Source organism: Zootoca vivipara, chromosome 1, assembly GCF_963506605.1.
Source record: "Zootoca vivipara chromosome 1, rZooViv1.1, whole genome shotgun sequence".
NCBI lineage: Eukaryota > Metazoa > Chordata > Lepidosauria > Squamata > Lacertidae > Zootoca > Zootoca vivipara.
This window is the reverse complement of record NC_083276.1, coordinates 70,360,737-70,386,472: the sequence shown is the minus strand read 5'-3', so window position 1 is coordinate 70,386,472 and position 25,736 is coordinate 70,360,737. Positions and strand designations below refer to the sequence as shown.

The following is a 25,736-nucleotide window of genomic DNA, read 5'->3' as shown; positions in this document are numbered from 1 at the left end:
AAGCCTGGCCAGTATCTGGAACATCCGAATGACTTGGGCCGTTGATATGATTGCGCAAGGACCTCCGTTGACAGGACTTGTTAAGTGAATCCCACTCCATAGGTTTACTGCAGAGAGCACACATAGAGTAAAAGAAAGTCCATTCTATATTGAGTTGCAATGGCAGTTCATTATCATTTGGTAATTGGCATCATCAGTTTGGGCTGCGGGTATGTAGTTTCCTACACACTTTGGAGTATGCAAGAAGGTGATATTGTCTGAAAAAGCTGAATCTGGCAAGAGATCACTAAAATGAAGAGGATATGGAAAGAGATGGTGTGTGTGTTTTCTGTGCAAAATTTTGGATCAACCTACAAATTGGGGATCTCATATATTGGCTCAGTTGGTGTCCTCATATGGGCTTGTCCACACTGGGCTTTACTGCGAGTTAGGAATCTGAGTTCCTATTTTTTAGGGCATAATCCAAATCATACTGCTCTCCAACAGCACCCATCTGTTTTTTCCAAGATCCAGGAAAAATAAATAAAAATCTGAAATGACATGAAAAATTAAAGTTTAATCCACTCTTACCTGGCTTGCAGCTTGATTGCCCTCACCCAATTAAATGCTCCTCCATCGTCTCTATGGTGCTCCTTCCCTTGCACCCCATTACATTTAACTTCTGGTGATTTGGGACTCTCAGCAGAATCATGTATCCTGCTTTTCCTTGCCTGAAACTTTAGCATTCTGCCCTCAGTAAGCAAACTTGAAAGCTTTCCCACAGGGGAGTGTTTTCTAAATCCCTCCCCATGCCAGCTCCTTTCTTCTCTTCCTCCTGGCTCCACACTGGCTCCTTGCTGAGTGGGTTGTTTTGTGCAGCAGCACCAGGCACTAAGAGATTACTTGCAAGGAGATTTCAAGCCCTCCTCTTCAGCCTCTTGGTTCCTGTTCTTTGTTTTAACAATTCAATTGAAATGAGCTTTCATTAGCCACACACAGACATATATGTCAATTGGTATTGTAACCTAGGGAGGAGGATTCCCCACCCCAGAAATTGGGTATTTAGCAATAAATTTCCTCACACTTTCCACTAATAGAGGCTGTTTGAGAAATCTCTTTTTGAAGTCAGTTTACTTTTAGGTTTTCTCCTTCCCACACTGAATATTTCCACTCTTTTGGGTAAATGGAATTTTGATAAGGTCTACTTGTTCCTTTGCTTTTGATAGAATATTGTTTAACCCATCTCCTCTCTCACACACACTTTCATAGCTGCCAAGTTATCCCTTTTTTAAAGGGATTTTCCCTTATGCTGAATAGGCTTCCTCGCAAGAAAAGGGAAAACTTGGCAGCTATGCACACTTTATTTATTTTGACAGAAGATGCTTGGGCTCCCCTCCTTCTTTGTTTTGGATTAAAGTTGCAATTTTGCTTACGAGTAGTTCTCAGAGGGGGGGGGGAGTCAATCTCAGGTTTTCCTCAGCATGGGATTGTAAGGGAGGGGCTTTGGTAATGAGAAGGTGAGGCAAATGAATAGAGGGCAGCTGTTTGAAGCTCTTTTAGAGCATAAGGAATACTGTCAGATTGAGTGGAGCCAATTTGGTTTGTGAAACTGGATTGAGCAGTTGATTAAACTTGGGGTCAGACAGCTTGACGCTTTAGGTCTGATCCTTGGTACATTGTGACACAGTTGTAAGTTCTGGTGAAGCCACTGAATTTTGGGGATGTGTTTCAGACCAAGGTGTCAGGAACTTATCCCAAGTACTCTTACTTGGAAGTAAGTTTCACTTAAATTAATGGGAGTTTGAAGTGGAGGTTTTAGGAGTTACAGTATTAGTATCCACCTAAATTGTAATATGTTTGTGCCAAAGTACTGTGACATCAATGAAACCAGAATAAAAAGATCTAGTTCTTAGTTTTATTAAGCTGTGAAGCAGAGTTCCAAGTCATTTGCATAGGCAAATCTTACTCCTTCTGCAGTGATTTCAAATCCTTCCTAACCAGATTCTGAATTACGGAAGTCAAAAGTCCGCTTCTGTGACCACATTATAAACAGTACACTTGCAAATGGCCTGTTAGTCATTAAACACAAACAAGTGTTTTTATTTTGTCTCCAGTGAGTGCATTTTCTGCATACTGTTTGGATTTTTTCTTTTAACACAGCAGCTGTGGTCCTCTAAGCATCATTGGGAGGCCCATAAAAATTCTGTTGGGTTCATACTGGAATGCCTCCTGTTTCTTGAGCCAATGCTAAATGTTTGCCTCCTTATATATAACATTCTATTGTTGTTTTTCCGCCTGTAGCAAATTCCCATTTCTCTCCTAATCGTTTTGTTTTCTAGCTAGTCTATTGTAACTGGCAGATCAAAATAAGATAATAGATTTGCAAAACCTGATGAAATTCCATAAGCAGATAAAGATAAATGTTTTTCTACTATTTGACTCACGTTATGAGTGGCTTAGCAATGATTTGTAGTCCAAAGCAACTCTTATTTATTGTATGGGTCTCAGCTTGAAAGAAGAAGGTGGGGGGGGGTGTCCAAACTTACTCTGGTCACTAGGCTGAGTGCATAATGCTTAAGTTTTCATCTCTAGCATAGTAAAGGTTATAAACAGAAGCAATTTTTGAAAATCACAATACTGTATGTTGAACATCTTCCTGAACTACTAAGATGCTTAGCACAGGTACATTACGTGACTGTTACTTATTTACAGAAGCTCATTTAATACAAATTCTTTTGTGGCAGCCTTTGGGCCGAGGCAAAAATATTCATTCAGAGATCAAGTAGAGAAGTTCAAGGTTTTACTGGCTTCATTTTTAAATCCTTCAAGTGTAGGCTTGTTTAAGGCAGATGGAGAGAAAAGTTTCATGACTTTTTTGGTCTGTTTATAATTTATGACTCTAATTAAGAATGGTTTCTTAACAAAAGAGCACTGATTTAATTTTTCTTTAAAAAAATGCTTTTGGGGAAGGAGGGGGGGTCATCTCTTTTTGCTTTAACAAATGTGCCTCAGGGTTTGCCCTCCAAAATAACTTCAGGTTTTTATTACAATGCTGAAAGAGAGATAGAGAGAGAAACCTAATTCACCTGCATTTAGGCCAAGATTATTGTAAAGACCTGATAATAAACTCAATATTGTCTTTTTTTTAAAGTTTCTTTCCACCCAATCAGATGAACTGGATGTCCTTGATAAATTGATTAAGTCTTCCTCACAAGGCATTGTGCCACTTCCCACATTGAACTCTCCTAATCCAAACTAGACAGTGGTAGTCACCAAAAGATTGACTGCCAAACAACCCCCTTACCTTCTGTTACACCTGTTTTTGGTTGTCCTTTCTCATCCATGCCCAGTAGAGAATTACAGCACAGAAAAAGTCATGACAGATGCTGACAGCTAGACAAACAATTAAATGATGCAAGATAATATTTTTAAACAATTGTAATACTAGTAGTACTTCATTTTGTATTAAAATCATTATTGAATAAATTCTTTTGATTGGAGCCACAAACAGAGAGCCACCTGTTCAACAGGGCTTCCTCCTCCCTTTGCAGCCCCAAGTGCTGCCTCTTCATAGGATCATAGGATTGTAGAGTTGGAAGGTACTATAGTCCAACCCTGTGCAATGCAGGAATCTCAACAAAAGACAGATGGCCATCCAACCTCTGCTTAAATCCCCCAAAGAAGGAAAGTCCATCACCTTCCTAGGGATGTAGAACAGCTCTTACTGTCAGGTGAGCGGGCACTCTTGAACAGTGTGGGCTTTGTTGCCCTGGGAAGAGAGGATGACCCAAAGCTGGATTGGGGAAACTTTACCCAATTAACATTTCTGGCCATTCAGCAGATAGAAGTGAATATGGGCAGAGTGGGTGGGGGAGGAGACGGGAAAATTGATCAACTTTTATTTTTAAAATGGTTTCAGACTGATTTCAGCACTGGGAATTAAGGGCTGTTTTCCATATTTCTTTAGGTTCCGTTTTAAAGGTTCAAGAGCAGCTGTACAAAACATGGAAATGTAGCTGCAGCAGATAGGAATTCAGTAATTTGTTGCTTTTTTAAAAAAAAATTGCCACAGCTAAACAAGGTTCAGATGAGACTTTGTAAAATGACTGATTGTATTCTTCTGTTTGGGATAGAGAGGTATTTGTTAATAGTGGCGGCATGGAAAAGTCTTGGTGGACCACAAGCTTAATATGAGTCAACAGTGTGAAGCAGCAGCAAAAAAGCTAATGCTATTCTAGGCTGCATAACAGAAGTATAGTGCCCAGATCAAGGGAATTATTAGTTCCACTCTATTCTGCCTTGGTCAAACCACACCTGGAATACTATGTCCAGTTTTGGGTGCCACAATTTAAGAAGGATGTTGCCAAGCTGGAACGTGTGCAGAGGAGGGCAACCAAGATTATCAAGGGTCTCAAAACCATGCCTTATGAGGAGCACTTGAAGGAGCTAGGTATGTTTAGCCTGGAAAAGAGAAGACTGTGAGGGAGATATGATAGCACTCTTCAAGTAACTTAAGGGCTGTCACATGGAAGAGGCAACAAGCTTGTTGTCTCCTGCTCTGGAGAGTAGGACTCAAAGCAATGGCTTCAAGTTACAAGAAAAGAGATTCCGACTAAATATACAGAAAAAACTTTCTGACAGTAAGAGCGGAACGATCTCCCTGGGGAGGTTGTGGACTCTCCTTCCTTGGGGTTTTTTAAGCAGTCATGGGTGCCTTAGCTGAGATTCTTGCATTGCAGGGGATTGGACTAGATGGCCCTCAGGGTTCCTTTCAACCCTACAATTCTATGATGAGTCTTTTCCTACCCATCTTTTTCTGTGTTATAAAGATAATACTATTCTTGTTATTAATACATTTATGCTGCTTGTTCTTAAAAACCACCAAGCTGGTCTACAGTAAAGTAATAACAATGAATATATGAAATCTTCACAAAATAGTAGAAATAGCAATTAAAATAAACCTCAACATTCAGCAGACAGCGGGTGGGGGGACAAATACTAGGATGCCTGAACATGTAAAAAGGTCTTTGCCTGGCACAGAAATAAAAGTCTGTGCCAGGTGAGCTTCCTTGGGATGGGCATTCCACAGATGAGGCACAATTGAAAAGCCCTCTGCTCAGTCACCAACAGCCTAACTTCAGGTGGTGTGTGTGTGTGTGTCAGAGAGAGAGAGAGAGAGAGAGAGAGAGAGAGAGAGAGAGAGAGAGAGAGCACAAAGCATCAGAGGATGACTGGTAAGTTTGGATAGGCTTCTGTAGTAAATGGTGTTTCTTCAAGTACATGGGTTCCAAGCCTTTTGGAGCTTTGTAGGTAATCCACAGCACCTAGACTTGAGCCCAAAAAGAGACTGGTGGCCAACAGGCAGCCAGCAAAGCTCTCATAAGTTACAGCACCGATGCCTTGCCCCCCTTTCATAGGCCCATTTGTAGACTGCAAAATTGCGGGGAGGTGGCATTTTTATTATTCATTTTGGATAGCAAGGAAATGGGTTTTTTTAAAGTAATTTTCAGGATCTGGCATTTACTGGGGAAAACTTATTTCTTTCACAATGCAGATTTGCTTCTAAGTGAAAATTTGGTAGATTTTTTTCCTTGCCCTTAAAGACTTGCAAGGGGAGATCATGTGCTCCAAGCACGTGACTCATATAACAACTCCCAATATTAGTGACCTGCCAAATGCATTTTGTACTAATTGAACTTTCCAATAATTCAAAGGCCCTTGTGCTTGGTAGTTAAGGACCAACTTAAATCCTTGCACACGTGCGTGCACACCCACCCATTACAAGGAAACACAGCTACAGGTGTAGAAGGGCACAGGTATATCAGCTGTACATACAGTACTTGAAATTTAATTATTTAGCCATTCTTATTGCAGAATTAAGAATATAAAAGTAAAAGTGCACTACCAATAAAGTAACAAAATAGTAAGAGGACAATCCCCATTAGAACTGCAATATTTTGAAATAAACTATTCTAAGTTCAGTCTAAAACCTACTGAGCCTTGTAGCAAGACTCCAGTTTGACCCTATTGATTTTGGATTAGGTGCCAAGTACACTTCAATCCACTTGCTTTTATGATGGAGATGCTGCAGTAATAGTTACAGCTAGTAAATGCTGAACAGCCATGGCAGAGTAGTTAAACTTAGACCACTATTAAAATACTTTTACATGTGACATTCACAGCAGACCTGTCATCTTTTATCTGCGTGCAATTGCAGAACTGGTGTCAGTTCTTAAGTAATGATATTGAGGGCTTCATAAATTACCCTGGTGATCCTCAGGAGAAGACAGTGTCACATCTAAATAAGTGTTTTGCTTCCAGGGTAATGTATGTCTTCATCTGGCCCAGCAGTCAGCATATTGCCCTATGTTGATGGATATTGTCAGCTTGAAGCTATACTACATTTCACTGCACAATAAACATGGCTGTCAACACCCTATAAAGTGAAATCAATTTATCCTGTATGGTCAGTGCATTTTAAATGAAATTAATGTACTGTGGGCAAAGTGGCAAAAAGGTAACGTATTAGTTATGCATCCTCTGTCTTAAGAATTTATCCATAAAAATGAATTGCCTACACAAAACAACAAAAAAAATTATTGTGCACCTTAACATACAGGAGCTTTTTTTACACCAATTTAGCCAAGTTAGGATTCTACATAATTTAAAATATAGATTCAGATCTTGAGCTGATGTAAATCATCTGTCCACTGTGAAGTAAACAGAGCTTTACTGATTTATAACAGTTTAGATTTCATCAAGCTTTGTCATTTCATAGGCGTTGAGGATTTGTCATATATGTATTTGAATTGGAGGGGAGAGATCTGAAATACCGTTGTACGTGAGGGATATGCTTTGTTGTTTTGACATACATCAAATTTAAAAATTATTCATGCCATTTTTTATTGTGCAAATGTAGCTGTCTTTCAAAAGCATATCAAGAATGATTCCAAATATTTCAATTGAGGATCACAAAGCCACCACTTCTGAGCTTGGATGCATACCATAGCTCCAGTTATTACATGTATCTATCATGTAATAACATGTAAACCTGCATGAATTCTTTGGCTAAATGGGATAGATACTTGATGAAAAGCATCCATAGAAGACCTTGATGTGTCCACCAGAGTGGGAAACAATGAAGTTCATGTTATATCATAAGCTTGATCAGACAGCTTGAAGCACAAGTACTGGTGTTAATTCCTTGAACTTGGAACACCTCAAAGACATTTATTCAGTAAAGGATACCTGAATTAAGAATTGTGTCCGCCTTGAAGAAATCGGCTTCTATGCACTATAGTTTTAGTTATTCAAATATCCTGGGTGATTTTAATACCATTTGGGCAAAGACTAATTTAGATGAACTACACATGGAAAAATAAGATAGGAGAGCTTTGGTCAGCAGGTCATTATTATTATGGGCATATTAAAACATGGCTTTGCCCTACTTCCCATACATTTAACAGTTTGTTATTTTCTTTCCTGTTCAGAGGCATATCTGAGGCAGGAGTGAGGCATCTTTTTCAGATCAAGAATCAGTGTTTTTTTTCCTAGAAGAAAAGCACTGCCAAGAGCTACATTCTCTTCTGGGCAACTTTTCCAGGACGACGTACCACTAGTGGGCAGGGCCAGTGCCCAGTGCTTTTTTTCTTCTTCTAAAAAAATGTTTAGGGGTACTCTCATTTTCCTACTCATATTGAAATACTGCCCCTCAATGAGGCCAAACTTAGATTCAGAAAATGCTTAGGGGTATATGGAGCCCTGCATACCCCCAGAAAAAAGCACTGGGCAGGGCGAGAGGTAAAAGTGGATGGAACAATGAAGGCAAATTTATCATTCCACCATAGACCAGTTCTTAAACACATTCACATGCTTCATTTTATTGTCCATCTATACAAGCAAGAGGCATTATCAAAATCCAATTACCCATTCCATCCGGGCAAAACACTGGAGTATACAAAGCATGGCCAGTGAGGGGGTGATCTGGGGAAAGTTCTAAGAACTAGGCAGAGAGGCCTGGCAGGCCACATTTGGTCCAAGGACCTCGGGGTTCCCCACACTTGATCTAGGGCATAGAAATTAAAAGCTCAAAATTTAATATGCCTTTGAAGTTTCTCATTGGCTCCTACAAGAATGAATAATGAATAGCATGAATAAACTCAAATAAATGAATTCATAAGTGCTTTGTGTCATAGATCTGAAAGCAGAAAGCAAGAACTTGAAATGGACAGGGCATCATAGGTAGCAGCCCCATAATCCAGACAATGTAATAATATTTGCATCCATCTTGTTTCTTCCTGCTCTGATATTACAGGAAGTAAAGCAATGAATGGCTCTGCAGCTAAACTACAGCAGTATTATTGTTGGCCAACAGGAGGTGCCACTGTGGCTGAAGCTCGAGTCTACAGGGACGCCCGGGGCCGAAGTAGCAGTGAGCCACATATCAAACGACCAATGAACGCTTTCATGGTTTGGGCAAAGGATGAACGCAGAAAAATCCTTCAGGCTTTTCCTGACATGCACAACTCCAATATTAGCAAAATCCTTGGTAAGTACAATACCATTAATAACAGCGCAATCAAAACTGGTAATTGCTTTGCAATTTTATATGCAGATTATGAATGGTGAGAGGGAATAATTTCTTAGACTTGTTGATTGAATCAAGTTACTGAACTCCAGAATACTGCAAATGTGGGAGGGATCAGTAGAAGTTAGATATGGAACAGCAAACAACAGCAAACAACTCCTATATGCCCTTTGCTGTTAGAATGTTTTGTCTTTCCGTAGATTTGCTATGCTCATTGTCCTCTGATTAATTAAAAACTGATTAATTTAAAACTAAGGCTGCAAGCCTATGCACACTTACAGGAAGTAAGTCCCATTGAACTCAATGGAGCTTAGTTCTGAGCAGACCTCTCTCTCTCTCTCTCTCTCTCTCTATATATATATATATATAGGATTGCACAGAGAGGTACTCAAGCTTAAGACTACTACAGAAATTTATGATGATGAGATTTATTTAAATAAAAAACATTGGATTTCCATATGAGTTAAAGAACTCAGTTTATACATGGACTATTATCTTGCAACTTAACAAAGCTATTTCTCTTACTTGCTTTTTTCCCCTTTAAGAGGTAAAAAAATTCAGAAATAAATATAACTCTGTTCTTAAACTTTCAGTGTTTTACATAGAAGCTCTCATATTTGTCTACTATTTTAGTAAGTTATATGAATAGCCCCTCAGTTTTGTATAAAACCTGCACTGTTCCAGTCTTGGCAACTCTATGGAATCTATATTATTTGTGTGTATTCTTTGACAACCCCCCCTCCCCATTACAAGTATAGTAACAGTATTCATTAAAATGTAAACATTCAGTATAAATATTTCAGAAGTGCCAGCAATCATATGTTTTTAAAAGAGGGGTAAAACCTGCCAGGACTTCCCCTGCTACTACACACACACACACACACACACAGAGAGAGAGAGAGAGAGAGAGAGAGAGAGAGAGAGAGAGAGAGAGAGAGAGAGAGTCAATTTACATATAATATCTCTGCACATTTTCCAGGACAATGACAAAAAAGGAGCTGAAATATTAGAACTGACAACAGAGTATTGCTGACTCTGGATAATATTTATACAACTTTTCCATTTGTTGATGTATAAAAGCTCGTGGTAAAAGAATAGCTTCCACCCACGTTCACCACAGCTGTAATCATTTTAACCATCTGCAAGCTCCTTTTTAACCCCCCCAACACAAACCACCCTTCTTTCTTCACTGTTTAGGTAGCTCTCTATAAACAATACAACAGACCTGAATACTTTTCTTTTTTCTATGTAAACTGTTATATATATATTTGTCTTTTATTAGTGCAGTTTGTGCTGAATGTTTATATTAATTAAAGTAGTGAAGAGCATTGCGAATGTACTTTCCACTTTCTTTCAAATACAGCTCAGTGTATGCATTGCATCTGGCTGTATCATTATAATGTTTAATAGGATTTGCAAGGGTCAAGGAGCTGATAATAAACTAAAGTTATAGTAAAGGGCATCAAAATTAAAGACACTAAGATGGTTAGAGGGTCATTTCCAGTTTTGTGAATAAGCAAGTTTTGCTAAATTTCAGGTCATGGTTTCATTATAATAAATTTACAAGCTAAATTCTTGCTGGAGAAATTATGCATGAGCAAGGTGAATTCCCCCCCCCCTTTAAAGATCAGTAGAATGGTTCTGAACAAACACGATTCTAGTAATATAACTGAGATTCAAGGATCCACTTTCAGGGTGCCCAAGAGCATGTCCAGTGGGATTTTTGCCAGTTTTTTAATTTTAAAGCCACAGACTTATCATATCTCAAACTGCTGTTTAAAGTTCCATTTGTTTCAAAATCAGTTTGCCATATGGTGTTTGAGAAAGACAGGCCCAGAATCCATTGGGATTATGCTAGTAATAAAGTTTTTTTAAAAAAATAAATAAATCAGGTAGTGTTTCTTCGCCCCCCCCTCTTTTTTATTAAAGGTTTTCTTGGTTTACAAAGATATGTGCAATGTCTCTCATAACATTTTTACAAATCAGTTTCATTTGTTGAGACATTGGGAAGAAAAGGGGAAAAGAGGTAGATGGGGGAGGGTGGGGTCAGGTGATAATGTTTCTATATTGTTTAATATGTGTGGGTTTTTTTGTCAGCGTCACTTGTGTAGGTTCTCTGCTGTTTGCTTGTGTTCCTTTGGTGGTGAGAGATGTTGGGGTTGGCCTAGGATATGGTTGTTCCTTTGTGGTTGGGATGTGGTGGTCTTTGTTTTGTGTGTGAGTGGGGTGGGTGTTTTGGATCAGGTTAGCCATATTGATTTGTATGCTGTTGGTGGATTTTTGTCATTGTCATGTTGGGCTGTGTATGTGATAAAGGGGAACCATACCAGGGTGAAGCCATCTTCTTCTATTTGTCCCTGTGTCAGTTTCAACTTATTGGTTAATTTTTCTAGTAAGGCTGTTTCCCATACAGTTTGGTACCATTGGTCCATGCTTACTTCTGACAGGTCTCTCCAGTATCTGGTTATGGTGTTTCTGGTTGCTGAGAGTAAGCGGGTTATGAGTTCTTTGTGATGCAGGTGGGCATTATTGTTTTGGAAGATGTTTAGCAAGGCCAATTCTGGGGTTATTTCTAATGTTTGCTGGGTTATTTTACATATTGCTCTTATGGTTGTTGTCAGGTAGTGTTTCTTAATGAAATAACTACCAATGTATACATGAATCAATGATTTTTGTTCAAATAATAGGTGAATAACTCGCTATAGTTTAAAATATACAAGCCTGGATTGATTGAAAGAGTGAACAGCAAAAAATACAAAAAACAGTGAAACCTTAATGTGAATGGGGCCAGTTCTCCAACAGTACACTTACAAACATTTTTCAAGCAAAAACTCTTTACAGAATATTAGGGAAATATCTGAAGACTAAGAATACTGCAGAACTAAGCATACCACTCACTCTAAAAGTAGATTTCAAATTCTTAATGTCAACTGGGATGGCTGCTTGATGTATTGAAAGGTGAACTGTGGCAGAAAGGACTGTTAAGTAGAATTAACTGACAAATAAACTTAGAGCTCACTAATATCTTTTTCTGTGCAGGCTCTCGCTGGAAATCTATGTCAAACCAAGAGAAACAACCTTACTATGAAGAGCAAGCACGGCTAAGTAAAATCCACCTAGAGAAGTATCCTAATTACAAATATAAACCCCGACCAAAACGCACCTGCATTGTCGACGGGAAGAAACTGCGTATTGGAGAATATAAACAACTGATGAGATCTCGAAGGCAGGAGATGAGGCAATTTTTTACTGTAGGGTAGGTGGAAGGTTTACGTGTCAAATCCAGCACTTGCTATATAGTTTTACTTCCTATGAGATTGGGACTCTTGTTTAAGATTCATTTATTAATCATAGCCCGTGACCCAAACATTTAAACTCTCTTTAGTCTATTGTGGTTCCCTGCTTTTGACAGCCATCTGGTAACCTACCCACAAGACCCCTACAAACCCATTACCTGGGAACTATTGGCTTTTTCTTTGCTTTTAAACAGGTACCCCCTCACCCTTCTCCCTAAAGCTGATAAAGCAAAATAGTGTGAAAATGTCCTTGGAAAAAGTGTAGAACAAACCCCTTCCCTTTAAATTTATTCCATTACCCACTTTTACAAGTAGTTTGCTGTTGCTGGAACTTACTGCAGCGAGGTTAAATCTTCCCCTTACAAAGAAGGACGTCCATTATTAACATTTCCTGGAATCCAGACTCAGTACATGCACATCATTTTCTCTTTTGCCTGTGGAGTGAGGGCAGAAACAGTAGTGGCCATATGAGCAGTCAATTACTGAACAGAAGCACCAACATGACATTGGAAATTCATTTCAATAGTTGTACTACACCATTAAAATGAGTAAAGAATATACAATTATCCCCCACCCCAAGTTTTCCACATTGCAGCCTTTTCTCCCACAACCCCATGCAGATCTAGGGTGTCCACTGTTTGCATGTGGAGTGAAAAAAGGGCTGCAATCTGCTTAAGCTTTGTGGGAGAGGGGATGCACCTGATACAGAGTCTTGAGTCTCTGGGTATGCAGCAGGGCGGAAGTATGACAGACATACTCCTCATGTATTTTTCAGTTTGTAGCACCATGTTTTTGACCCAGCCTCTGCTGTATTCAGCACTGTCTTTGAATTTCTCAGGCTGCAGGGTGGGCGGAATCTAACTGATTCCTAGGAAAGAAACCATATATGCATTCAATGAATCTCTTACGTGCCATCTTGGACTTTTAAGCAGCATGCAGTGCTGTGATATATCTTCAGTTTCAGGCCAGACATTCACTAGAACAATTGTCACTCGATAGGTTTATCTCTGCCACTGTCTTATAAACACACAAACAAATTTTTGGATGCTTGGTGATACAGGGGTTTCTGGCAATTTAAGAAAGCAGCTTCTCTTGCCAGCCCTTCTAAATTCACAATGTTCTGTTCAGTCCTCTAATCATAATACTATTCTTTTCTTGTGGGCTTCGCAACCAGATAATTGACCTTGACTGCTTGGTTCTGTGCCTTGTTTCTGGCTTGGCATGCAAGACACACGTTGCAGTCAATTATTTTGTGGTATAGCCTGCAGCAGTGTGGGTTTCTGCCCAAATCAGTTTTTGATATCCATAAATATGATGAGGGTTAGATATCTTGAAATATGATGAGGCAATAGGCCCATGTACCTTATCCTGAAACATAGTTGGCTGACTTTAGGCAGCCAAGAAACTATTTGGGAATCGAGTTTCAGATATTCAACCCATCAGCCACACACCCTCTTTTACTTAAGGGCATTGCTACTGTAGCCAGATTATCCAGTGAAAGAGTAAAGCTTATTGAGGGTGAAGAAGGGAATAAGAATAGTTCTAACTAGTGTGGGACAAGGGAAGCAGTGCTTGCACATGGAAATGTATATGTGTGCATGTGTGATGATCTGGTATAAGGAGGTGAGGTTTTTATGCAGTTAAAGGAGCTGGTACACAAGAAATGAAAGGTAAATGGATCTGATAGGAAATGATGTGGGAGAGGCAAGGAAGTTGAGTAAGAGCTGGATAAGTGAACATCCAGAATTATGAATCACCATTCTGCACATCTTTTCGCATCATATACCAGTGTTTGAAAAGCATGTTCCAGTGGCAACTTCCTGCTCTCCTAATCAGCCACCATCCAACTATGGCATTTGACCTGGAACTTCTAGACCCGATGAATCAAATTCATTGTGATTTGCCCTGGCACGAGTCCAGGAAAGGCATGCTTTCTAGCTGGTGCTTCATTAACAGCGATGGGCTGAGCAGCTCAGACATAGCCTGGGAGTTGTGCCCAACAATGTCATTGCATAAATGGGAAAGGTTTAAATTCTGCAACAGAACTTCTCCTCTCTCTCCCAAATCTACTTTGGGGGTTCTCCCCCAAAACAGACTCAGGGATGCATGTTCAGGAGGCACACAGCGTGATGGGAGGGAGGAGAGTGTTTTCTTTACAAAGTCATTATGCGCACAAAAGGACTTTGCTGGATTCAGCTCTGTGTAGACTTTCCCCCTGCAGATGCCCACCCTCAAGCTCATTCACATTGGTTGTTGGGGGGGGGCAGGTGATACAGTTGTGTGTTGTTGGCAGAACCCTGCTCCCTGTGTGAAAAATCTCCCTTGAGATTTTTCATTTTGTATTTTTTAAGATACTGTGGAAAACTATTCTTTGTATCTTAAAAGATACTGCAGAAAAGCCTTCCCAATATTTATGCTTACAAAAAAATGCACACATGTTCTAAAAGCTTTTGAACTACTATTTTGAATAGGGCAATAGTGTGTCAGAAATATATGCAGTAAGCACTTTTATGAGATCTGATGTTAATGTCATTCTATTTGGCTTCTACGTTTCAAAGGATGTAGCACGTAAGATTTTCTCAAATGCAGCTGAATTGAGACTCAGTGATTTGGATTAGGGAACAGCACACAATTACTATTTCCAAATTTAACATTTAAGTGGTTTTTTTTTTGAGGGAAAAAAAGACAGCTCTGAATCCCCCCCCCACTTATATGGTGCTTAGATAAACCCAAACCTGAAATACTGTGTAGACAATTTTCCCCCTGTACTGTACTAGGAAACTACCCTGCACGTATTCCAGTGTGTTATATGCCAGCAATGCCCTTCTCTTGTTTGCACAGGATAAGTGGTTCATTTCTTGCAAGAGAATAAATAGATATAAATCCAATATTGAAAACAGCAGCATTCACAAACCACCAAGAGAACATTTCTGTCTCTCAGCACTCTACTGCTAACTAATGCCAGTTACCATACCTCAACGAAAAGGCCCCCGTGTGAAACTACAGAACTAGAATTTATTCACAAACTCAGTTTGATTGTGACTTGGCTTATCTTTCCTTTTTTGAAATTATCACTAGATGAGGGTGTATTAATTATGTCTCTCCACTGTTATATTGGCTGTTTCAGTTGTCTTGTTTTAATGATAGTTACTTTTATACATTGTATAAGTTTTTAACATATTGTCAGGCATGTAGAAAGGCTTGACATTATTGCATTGGAAAGCAGACAGAAATAATCATCAGTTTTTATTCAGTGCTTTGAAGGTTTCCAATTGGAGAGGAAATTTATTAGAAATAAATTAACAATAAACAAAAAGCTAGGTAATAATTATGTGCAAGGAAGCATGTCCTCAATGAAATCAGTAAGATTCAGCGTTTTAGGGTTGGGACACAAGAGTCAGACGCATGGAAGACAATACCAAATTCACTTCCCACAAGATGTAATGCCGGCCACCAACTTGGGGGGCTTTAAAAGATTAGACGAATTCAAGGAGCATATTGGGTATTAGTGGTTATATTTAACTCCACTGCAAAGGCAGTATGCATCCGAGTATCAGTTGCTGGGAAGCACAAGTGGGGAGAGTGTTGTTGCGCTCACGTCCTGCTTAAAGACTTGGTGTAGGCATCTGGTTGGCCACTGTAAGAGCAGAATGCTGGATTAGATGGGCCTTTAGCCTGAACCAGCAGGGTTCTCCTTCTGAAAGGTGACTGCACCTTCTATCAAAATGAGAGACACTCACTTCTTATGGAAACTCAAGGAAATCTTCCCCATGTTTGTCTTTTCTTGCAGGCAACAGCCTCAGATTCCAATCACCACAGGGACGGGTGTGGTCTATCCTGGTGCTATTACTATGGCAACTACTACACCATCGCCTCAGATGACATCTGATTGCTCCAGCACCTCGGCTAGCCCTGAGCCCAGCATCCCTGTCATTCAGAGCACTTACAGCATGAAGACGGACAGCGGGAGCCTTGCTGGAAACGAAATGATTAATGGGGAAGACGAGATGGAAATGTATGAGGACTTTGAGGATGACCCCAAATCAGACTATAGCAGTGAAAATGAAGCCCATGAGGCTGTCACTGCCAACTGAGGATGTCTGCTGAATTAAAGTACTCTGACTTTTTTTGTTTTTGTTTTGGACAAAAAGTTCTTAAATGAGCCTGCATGCATGTGTGGCTCCTACAGTTACATCTGCAGAATGGTCTTAAATGTTTCTTAATGTGTGACACAGATTGTTCCCTAATTTTCATGAACTTTTTTAAAAATTTAGGTGAAGACATTAAGTATCAGACATTGGGACTTGAAAACTTATACAAATCAATAGCTGTCTTACAAGTCTTTCCTTTTTTGTCTATTTTTTTCTCCTCCTGGATGCTGAGAGAAAGGTTTTAAGTTACTGTTTTAAATGGGGGTTTTACATTCTCACTCAGGTATGCTGTGCCAGCCTACAGGTTGTGAATGTGTTTTTATTCTGAATTATTTTAGAAAACAAAAACGAAACAAAAAAATAAGTGCAAAATTTCCTATCATGAAACAGAACAAGTCCTCATGTGCATCAGTGTGTCTTTGCTCATCTTTTTTAAACAAGGTCTCTAAATTCCATTTTTTTCTCCACATGTATCGCTGACCTTCTGATGTGCCAAACTTTCATAACTTTTTAATCTTAACATTTTAAAAAAGTCTTAAGGGACACTGTAAAGTCTTAGACAATCCTTTGGCATCTTAAAATATCTATATATCTTTTTTAAAAGCCTAATTTTTCCAGAAAATGGTAACGTACTCAGGAATCTGGAGACAGGATATTCTTAAAATAGTGAACATGATTTCCACAATGCACTTGCCCAGTTGCTTCTGCCTCTTGATGTACCATCAGTATAAAATATTACATAAGCACAAAAGAGTGATCACCAGCTACAGACAGGCCTGTCTTAAGAATGTACGGCCAACTCCAAATCCTTTCACTGCCCCTTTGCTTTTAACCCTTACATTCAGTCTTAACTACATTTTCTCTTAATAATGTATTCATTCCAGAATGTCAGGGGGCCACATACTGAAAAAAAGAAGAAATTTTAAAGTACTGTTGCGTTTGCATTATTTTCAGTTTGTTGTTGACTTCTTTATAAAATGCCCCATTCCCCCCAAAAACCTGTGGTTTTCTTAAAATAGCAGGAAACTTAATAGTGAAAGGTAATTATATGCTTAAATGGGAGATCATGTTTATATGTGTCGAAAACATTTGGGAAAACACTATGATACAAAGGGATGCAGATGCTTTCAGTATTTGCTTAGTATGCATGTGCTATGTGTCTGTTTTATACTTTTAGGCCAGGAGTCAAAGAAGTACCCAGTTAGTTCCATAAAGCAACAGGGCCTGTGTTTTCTCAACCAAAATTCACCACCTCTTCGCATGAACCAAATTTGAAACTGAGGGAAGTTGTTTCAGAAGCAAATTGTCATCATGATGGTTCAAAGGGGAGAAAGTTACAAAAATCCAACTGGGTCTGCATAAGCCCCGAGGCTCCCCTACAGCAGTTCTAAATTATCCCTTTCAGGTTCTCTTTACTTTGCATAGTATACAACATCTCACCTAGTCTTTCTCATGAGTTTCTGAATTAAATGCTGTCATAGTTTCAAATACTGTACTACATGTTGCCATATCAATAGCCAACAACCTAAAGGATCCATTTACTATACCCATCTATGATTTTTATGCAGGAAAAGCCACACAAATCTTACTATCTCATATAAATTGTGTGAAATGCTAGTTTCACTAAACTAAATAGAGTTCCAAGCTCATTCTATTATTTTGTCATTCACTGACATGGTTTTACTATACAGTGGTACCTCTACTTACAAATAACTTTACTTACGAATGTTTCTACTTACGAATGGAGCTCCGTCCGCCATCTTGGATGCGGTTTAGATAGGGTTGCTTCTACTTACGATTTTTTTCTCCCAATGCATTCCTATGGGATTCGACTTACAAATTTTTTCGACTTAAAATGTGCATTCGGAACGCATAAAATTCGTAAGTAGAGGTACCACTGTACATGTGCAGGTTTCATATTGTTGCACAAATACATGCCTAACATGCAGAAAACTATCTAGAGGGCTCCAAGTCTTGCCCGACAAACAAGACAAACATATAGCTATTTTCCAAGCATAGTATCAATATCAGATCAATATTTGCAAAGTGCTCTCAAGCCTTCAGGTCAAAGATGCTATAGAAATTGTAATTATTTATTTCATTTCTAATATATAATTTTGTTAAATATATAAAGAAGCAAGGGAAGGTGGGAACAAAACATTCCCAAGTTAATAATCTAGGTCTTAATGGAGGTCTTAATGGAAGTCAGTTTGCCCCCAGATTTTGAATTTGATCAATTTTATGCCCCATGGTCAAGGCCAGAGTCTACTGTTTCAGCTACTTATTCACTTCATCAGTACTTTCTACTGAAAACTACACCATCTCATAAATATGTATGTTTAGAATCAGGCCACTAATATTGAATCAGACTCTTTCGGGATATTCAACTCTCGGAAAAGTATTTTGTTTACTTCATTATATCTTTAATATACTCCAGAAATATGGCAATTTTATAGGGGCAAAATATTTGTGTCCTAAAAATAAAGCCAACCATACATATAGTTCATGATGTGTAAGCCACGCTTCCATTACATCTGTGTGTAACTAGTTGTGTGCAATTTTCTTTATGCCAGCAAAAACTCAACATGAACTGTCTGTGGTGTTGGGACACACAGATACCATTTACTAATCCAGCTGGAGCACTACCCTGCAAATGCAATTTCAAGCAGCCTATTCCATGCTGCCTATTAATTCTGTGAAGCAGGGCTGTGTTGAGAGTTCCACATAGTGTAAAGATGCCATGTTTAAGGCTGGAAGAGTAGCCTCATCTCTTACTAGCTTTGCTCAGGGGAAAGAGTGCCAGGTTTTATAAAAACATTTCTGCACCTTGTTTGATGGCCAAACCTGTATGTAATAAATGTGTGAGCATGAACCAGTTCTTCTGAAAACATGGGTTGCAACCCAAACTACAACCCTGCTTATGGAGCAGGGGGTTGGACTGGATGACCCTCAGGATCCCTTCCAACTCTATGACTAGGGCAGATGGGGTTCTTTCCCCTTCCATAGCTGGCATCTAGCTTACATACAATTCGATTTTTCATTAGATTGTGATCATTATATATATTTTTCACTTCCTTGACTTCAAAGTCTTTTCATTAATAGAACCAACATAATGACCATGGCTTACAATGTGTGAGCAAATCATTCGTACTTTGCTCCCCCCTGCTAGCACTGAAAGGAAACAAACCATAATCTCTGGCTTGCAATAGAAACCTCTTTTTTTGCATTAATCAGTATATAAATTTAATCATGCATGTTCTTTTTCTTCTGTGGCTGAACTACAGATTTTGTTTTGTTGTGCTTGGAACAAACCAAGAAGTGAAGCCAGTTTGTTGTTGGCTTTCCTATCATGGTTTGTTTGAGCAAAACAAACCATAACCCCTTGGCTTGGATGTTATTCTAAGGCAGAGATAGTCAGTTTTTCCCATGGAGCACCTGACAGGAGGAAGCCCAGCATGGTTCATTTGTGTACAGTAAACCATGGTTTGGGGCTTACCATGACATACAAACATAACCAAAATCAGTGCAGACTGCTGACATGCTATCATACAACCTTGCACAACTAGTAAAGAAAACTAATGCCCTGACAGCTTTCAGAAGCAGCTGCTGGAGGTAGCTTTTGCGATATTAAAATAGACAATTTAACCCAGACAAGCAAATAGGGACTGCTGTGTTTACAAGATCAAATACTATTCTGACATATAATACTCCCATCAAGCTTTGGCAGCCATTTTAAAATCCAAAATAAAATTATCTTTTTTTACTATTTATTTGAAAAATGTTCCTATGTCTACAGCTGAAGCAATAAAACTGTTCTAGCTGAGATGTTAAAAGCACTTGCTGTGTCATTAGCTGGTGAGCGTCCTCTTTACCTAATTAAGGTACTAAAAGAAAATCATTTCTTATTAAAATTGTTTGGAAATTTGAAGTGTTCTAATACATGTAGTTTGGAGCGGAGGTACTCATTTTCCCCTAAAGAATGACTATTTATTAATTTTCTACAGGTTTCTCCTGTTATAAATCTCTCTCCACCCTACAATTCATTTCTTTTCTCTGCATTTCTTCATGGTTTTTTTTGTTGCATAGGTAGAATGCTGTATTGCTAACATTGTATTTTCTGTAATTATTTTTGCACAAAGGCAAACATTTAGTTTAGTGGGTTAATTTCTTTTTATAAATTTTATTACCATGCCAAAATAATATTCTGCAGGCTGGCGGAGAACAAAGGACTGTTCTTTAGGACTGAAACTTGATTTTGCTCATAGTACAAAAACACACACTCACAGATGTTATTTCGTAAGTGTTATAAGCACTGGATATAAATGGTATTTTTTATCACTTCTAACTAATGTGAAACTGTTGTACAAAAACAACATGAACAAAAGTCATCTGTTTCGACTCGTGTGGGCCTGCCTCACAGTTGCCGGATTTGAGTCATTTTTATGTCTTTGTTATTTCATTTATTTATGCAAAATTCTTGTATGTATGAATACTTTGTTTTAGCTCCAGCCCTGCATCTGTGTTGATGCTCCAAAACTTAAAGGTGCATTCTTGACAATGAATGGCTCTTCATGAATCAGCAGAGGGTAGAAAGCTACTTTGTTGGTCAGTTTGGGTAAAAAAATTGTATTTGACTCTGAATAGTGCAGAAACAGTGTATTATATTTATTAGCCAAAATCGGCTCTAAAGTGTCAGTAGAAAATCAAGGAAGGACAATCATATGGAAACAAACATTTATCCCCATCCTTAATTGGAGCTCAAAACAAAGTTTTTGATTAGTCACCATCTCATCTTAGTTTTTTTCTTAATGTGTAAATATAACATAGGAAATAGAATTTTATTTTTTGTTCATGGATACCTAGTGAAGTTTAAGTTATGTATTTACTTTGTTCTGTATCAGTGTACATTGGTCCATATTAAATGCTGACAAATCACTGTACCTCATGTAGATGCTGAATTTACACCTGCAGTGCGAGAGCAGTGTTGTGGACCTGTAGCAAGGATGGCAAGTCGCCTCACTTGTGCCCTCTTTCAAATTGGAATCCTGTATTTCATAAACACTTAACCTTTCAAACTATTTCACCTGCTTGTAGAACAGGGGTGAGGAACACCTGTGGTCCCTCAAAATTTTGCCGGACTACAACTCCCATGAGCCCCAGCCCTGATGGGAGTTAGATTGCAGTCTCCAGAGGGTCAGAGGTTGCCCACCCCTGCTATAGAATAACAATCCTCATTGTCTTTACTCTCTGGTAGTAGCATCATAGTTATTGGGACTAATAAAATACTAGTCAGAGAGATACAGCCTAATAGCCTGCTCTTCAGGATTGCTGCATCAGCAAATTAGTGCATAGGATGTGGAATGTCTATTACTCTTGGGCAGCACTACAGCCTATTACTTCAGCCAAGTGAAAAGATGTAAATGACATTTACATTCCCATTTAAATAAATGGGGCAAGTTGGTTATAACTGACAAGTCCCGCTGATTTTATTAAATGAAACATAACTTTCTCTTGATTGGGGCCATGATGTGTCATTGTTGTTGCAGGCTGAAGCAACAGCTAATTCTCTGACACTTTTGCCAATGTAGTTCTATAAAATTCCTCGGAAGTAAATGAAATAGTATAATTCATCACTGAATGGCTTATCTCCTCAAAATATACCACCCAGATATATATTCATTCCCTCCTTCCACGTAATTAGAGTTACTATAAAAAGCAACTGGCTTAAGAACTGGTTTACTTAAGTGCCAGATTTCTAGTTTAGTTTGGGCTCAATTTGCTTCATAATTAGTACATAACAGAATCTGATGGACGTTCTTAGAGTTTGTCTGAAAGCAACCAATGTGAATAGTAAAAAAGGTGTCAATGTGAATGACAAACTAAGTAAATAAATATCACACATGAAGAAATGATTCTCTGGAAGGCCTTTGTAAGCAATGCCAGTTATTAAATACAGCACTAAACCGCTTCAGACCTGTGCTTGGTGCGGAATAGTATTGGCATGTTTGAAAAAGTAAATAGTTAAATTGACTTGATATTTAACCAATACAAACTAAAGTCTTAATATAACACAATGTCACAGGGTTTATGTTTATAGAGAGGAAAATAGCTCTGATCAAAGGGCCCATTTCTAAGAAAATAAGTTGTAGTCTTAAACATCTATCCATATGCTGTGGACAGCAGCTCTGTAGGGGAACAGGCAGTCTTCTGCCTTTCCTGCTAACTGACACTTTTTAACTGGAGATGCTAGGGTTTGAACCTGGGACCTTATACATGCAATACATGTGCTTTGTCACTGAGCTGAAGCCCCTCCCCCCTCACATAAATGTATGAGGGTACCCAGATACGTAGTTTGGGGGAAGCTGTGGGATTGCCAACTGATCCAGAATCAGTGTGCAAGAGGCAGCGTAAAGAGGGGGATGCTATTACAACAAGGGAACAACTTGATAGGTGGGTGCATGTTATGTACAGTAAATTCAGAACCCTGTGAAAAAAGTACAGCAGTAACTTGAAAACAGTGATTGTTTAAACGACTGTGTAAATGAAACAATGATTGTGTAAATGCAAGCATCCCCTAATACAAAGTTAAAGCATGATATCCTACTGTACCTAATGTTGCTCTTCGTCTTATTAAAACCTGACATTGTTTTCTACTTCACCTAAAATAACTTCCCAGTAAGAAAACGCTACAATGCTCCAATCCAGGAAAGCACTTAATGCTGGAATCCCCAAGCCACATATTCTGGAGAAGTCCCAATGGAAGCCCATGGTGCTACTTCAGAGAAGGTGGTATGAAGATCTCAGCCTCAGGCACCAGTTTAGCATAAAATAACCAAACCCTTCTACCGAAGTCCAAACGAGTTAGGTATATGTTTAAAGCTGAGCAGAATTTTATGTGTCTATCTGGATTGGATCTTCAGTACCAACACCTGCTCTAGAATGCAGCTGGTAGAATGTAATAATAGAGTATTTCATATTTTCAATTTGAAAAAATAGTCTCAGATCCTAGACGTTTGCATGTGTGTTTAAAGACTGAAGTTGGCACTTAAGCATGTCCTGTTTAAAGACTAACATGTGACCTCATTTGATTTTCTTTTACAAAAGGCACTTACTCTTTTTCTCAAACTCTTACTTCCCCCCCCCCACTGTCCCACCCGCCGAGTTCCTTTTATTATCAACCATTGTTCTCTGCAGTTCTTGGACGTGTTTGATATACTGTAATGCTACAGTTCCATGTTAAAATGCAAAACGCAAAACAAAACATTTACATAAGCGGGTTGGTATCTTTTGTCTTTATATCCAGATTTATGCTATTAGACTCCATACCTTCCCTCTAAATAACATGTCCAAGATTTAAGTTTTAAGAGCCGAAAAAAAGATATTCTGAGATAGTTCACCCATTGTTTTCAAAGAGGAGGGTGGGTCTGGGGCATATGTGTGAAAGGAAAATGTTTCCAATTGGTATTTATGGCAATATGAAAGTTATAAAGCAGCTTAGTGACACAGTTTGCTTTATAACTTCTGCTTTCTTCAAAAACCACAAGTGAGGTCCTTGGTGCTCTCAAAAAAGTTTGGGGAATGTGCAAATATTTAACTGTTTCTATGCTGCACATTGCAGACCTGTTCGTGTGCATTCTCCATATTGTCTTCCTTTGTCATTTGTGTTTTGCTTTCTCAAAAGCACAGGGTTGTTTTTCCTGCCCCTGCCCTCCCATGTACCCTTCATCAGCCTGTAGCAAATTTTCGAATGTTTTAGCATTTCTGTTCCTTCATTATTGTATTTGCCATGTACAAATGTTTTTATTACGTTAAGACAAGCTTATAAGCTGTTACTACATAACTTATCTTACTGTAACTCTTTTCTTTCCTGACATTGTAATTTGTTTGTGATGTATATTGTGAGATTGTATTCTATGTTAATTTAATCAGCACAATTCACTGACATGCTGGACTGACATGCTAGCTGCTGTTTCAAAGTGTAAAGTTTTTGTGTAGAGTTGTTGGGGGACAACTGAGACTCCCTTTGTCAAGGTACTATGCTTTGGTTCCTATAGCAACACTGTGGGTGTGGCTCCTATGATGCTAGGGCTGCTGATTCTACACCCACAAGCATTTTTTTTTTTTACTGGCAAGTTTTCCGTGTAGAAATTCTATATACAGTGCAGGTACCTATCTGGGCCCAGGGCTGGTAATTATTTGGGCATGTAGAGAAAAACAAACAAACCCTAGTGTCTATTGCTGCTTTGTTGTTTTAAAAAGTTTTAAAAGTCTGAAAATGTAAATAGTTTATCAAAATAAATCTTGTACAGTCCAGTGTAAAGTTTTTAAATGAACTTAAAAGGTTGCCATTACATCTCTCTCACACTCTCCTCTTGAAGCAGTTTAAAAAGAAAAGAAAAAAGTTTGCTAAGGATGTTGATTTTTTTAAAAGTATGTGCTCTTAATTTAAGGGGGGGGGAAACGAATCATTCTTAGCTTTGCTTCATAGCATAAACAGATTTCTTGGATTTTGTTGTGCAGTATTGACGTGAGGTAAATTAAATATTAAATAATTTTTCAGTGGTACTTTTAAGAGTCTTCTCCTCTCCTCAGAAATTAATGGAAAAGACAAAACTGAAAAAAGACTGTCTTTATATCGTATATTCTGGTGTATGTTGGCACCTTACCATATTTGAGGGGATTTTTTTCCTTTTTCCTTCCTTCCTTTTTTTTTTTTTTTGCACAAGGTGCTTTCCTGATATGTTAAACATGTCATCATTGGGTGATACCATATGCCATGATAAGGGGTTCTGGCCCCTCAGGGGAGTGTCTATAAGACTGCCTATTTATGCTCATTTACCTCAAGACTGTCCTCTCTACCCTTAATCTATTCACCATCACTCCATCTTTTGTACTGCTGTTGACACTTACAGATTAAAGATAAATTTTGTTTTATGATATGTGTGTGGCTTTTTCTGTGCAGCCTATTCTGTTCTTTCTATACGTAACAGTCCGCTTCATATCCCAAGGAGCTGCTCGTGAGAAAAAGCCCTGCAGATCAAGTGACCAATTCCTTCTGAGCAGGCTCACCTCCCTCCATGCTCATTGTCAGTCTACTTATTGCTTTCTCATGTCACATCAGCAGTTGGGTTTTTGAACTTTGGCTCGATAAGCTCAAGTCATAGTGTGTGATGTGTAAGTAGGAAAGGCTTGTAAAGTAACCCTGTACGAGATGGGTATTTCGAAATACCAAGTAGGAATAGAATAAAAGTTATCTCTTTGTTACGCCCTTCATTTTCATTTCTCTTACAGCCACACTAGACAAACTAACTGAACCAGAAAATATGAACACAGTAATACCATATTGCCTTTGGCCTAAACAGTATAACCCCTATATAATATTTTTATTAGCAGTTCTTAGTGTCTTCATGGGAAAACAAGTACATTCAGGTGTCCCATAATAAAAGTAGACAATTCTGACAGGAGATTTTAGCCCACTTCCTCCAGTCATTTTCTAAGACCAAGTGTAGGAGGGACAATCATGATGAGTGTCTAAAATGATATAGCACAACTGACACACCTACTGAAATAAAAAGCCCAAGGTCAAAACAGTTATTACATGGTTAATCGTTATCCTTTGTTTATTTATTTAAATTATTTATAGCAGTTTTTCATCATCAAAGATGCCCCCAAAGCAGCTTGCAACCATCTGATCAACCATATTTTAAGCAACTACTAACATCC

General features: G+C 38.6%; 1 protein-coding gene across 22 annotated transcripts in view; it reads left to right on the top strand.

The window, feature by feature from the left end:
* SOX6 (SRY-box transcription factor 6) overlaps positions 1-24,947 on the top strand; it is a 420,354-nt gene extending 395,407 nt beyond the window's left edge. For 19 of the 22 annotated variants that reach the window (XM_060275933.1, XM_035120001.2, XM_035119983.2 and 16 more), the window contains 3 exons: positions 8,294-8,527; positions 11,606-11,822; positions 15,653-24,947. In XM_060275933.1, coding sequence (XP_060131916.1) covers positions 8,294-8,527; positions 11,606-11,822; positions 15,653-15,956 — 755 coding nt within the window. In that variant the 3' untranslated portion in view covers positions 15,957-24,947. The remainder of the gene's footprint in view (positions 1-8,293; positions 8,528-11,605; positions 11,823-15,652) is intronic. The other 3 variants (XM_035119924.2, XM_035119932.2, XM_035120051.2) reach the window with 1 other exon arrangement.
* The last annotated feature ends 789 nt before the right edge of the window (positions 24,948-25,736 follow it).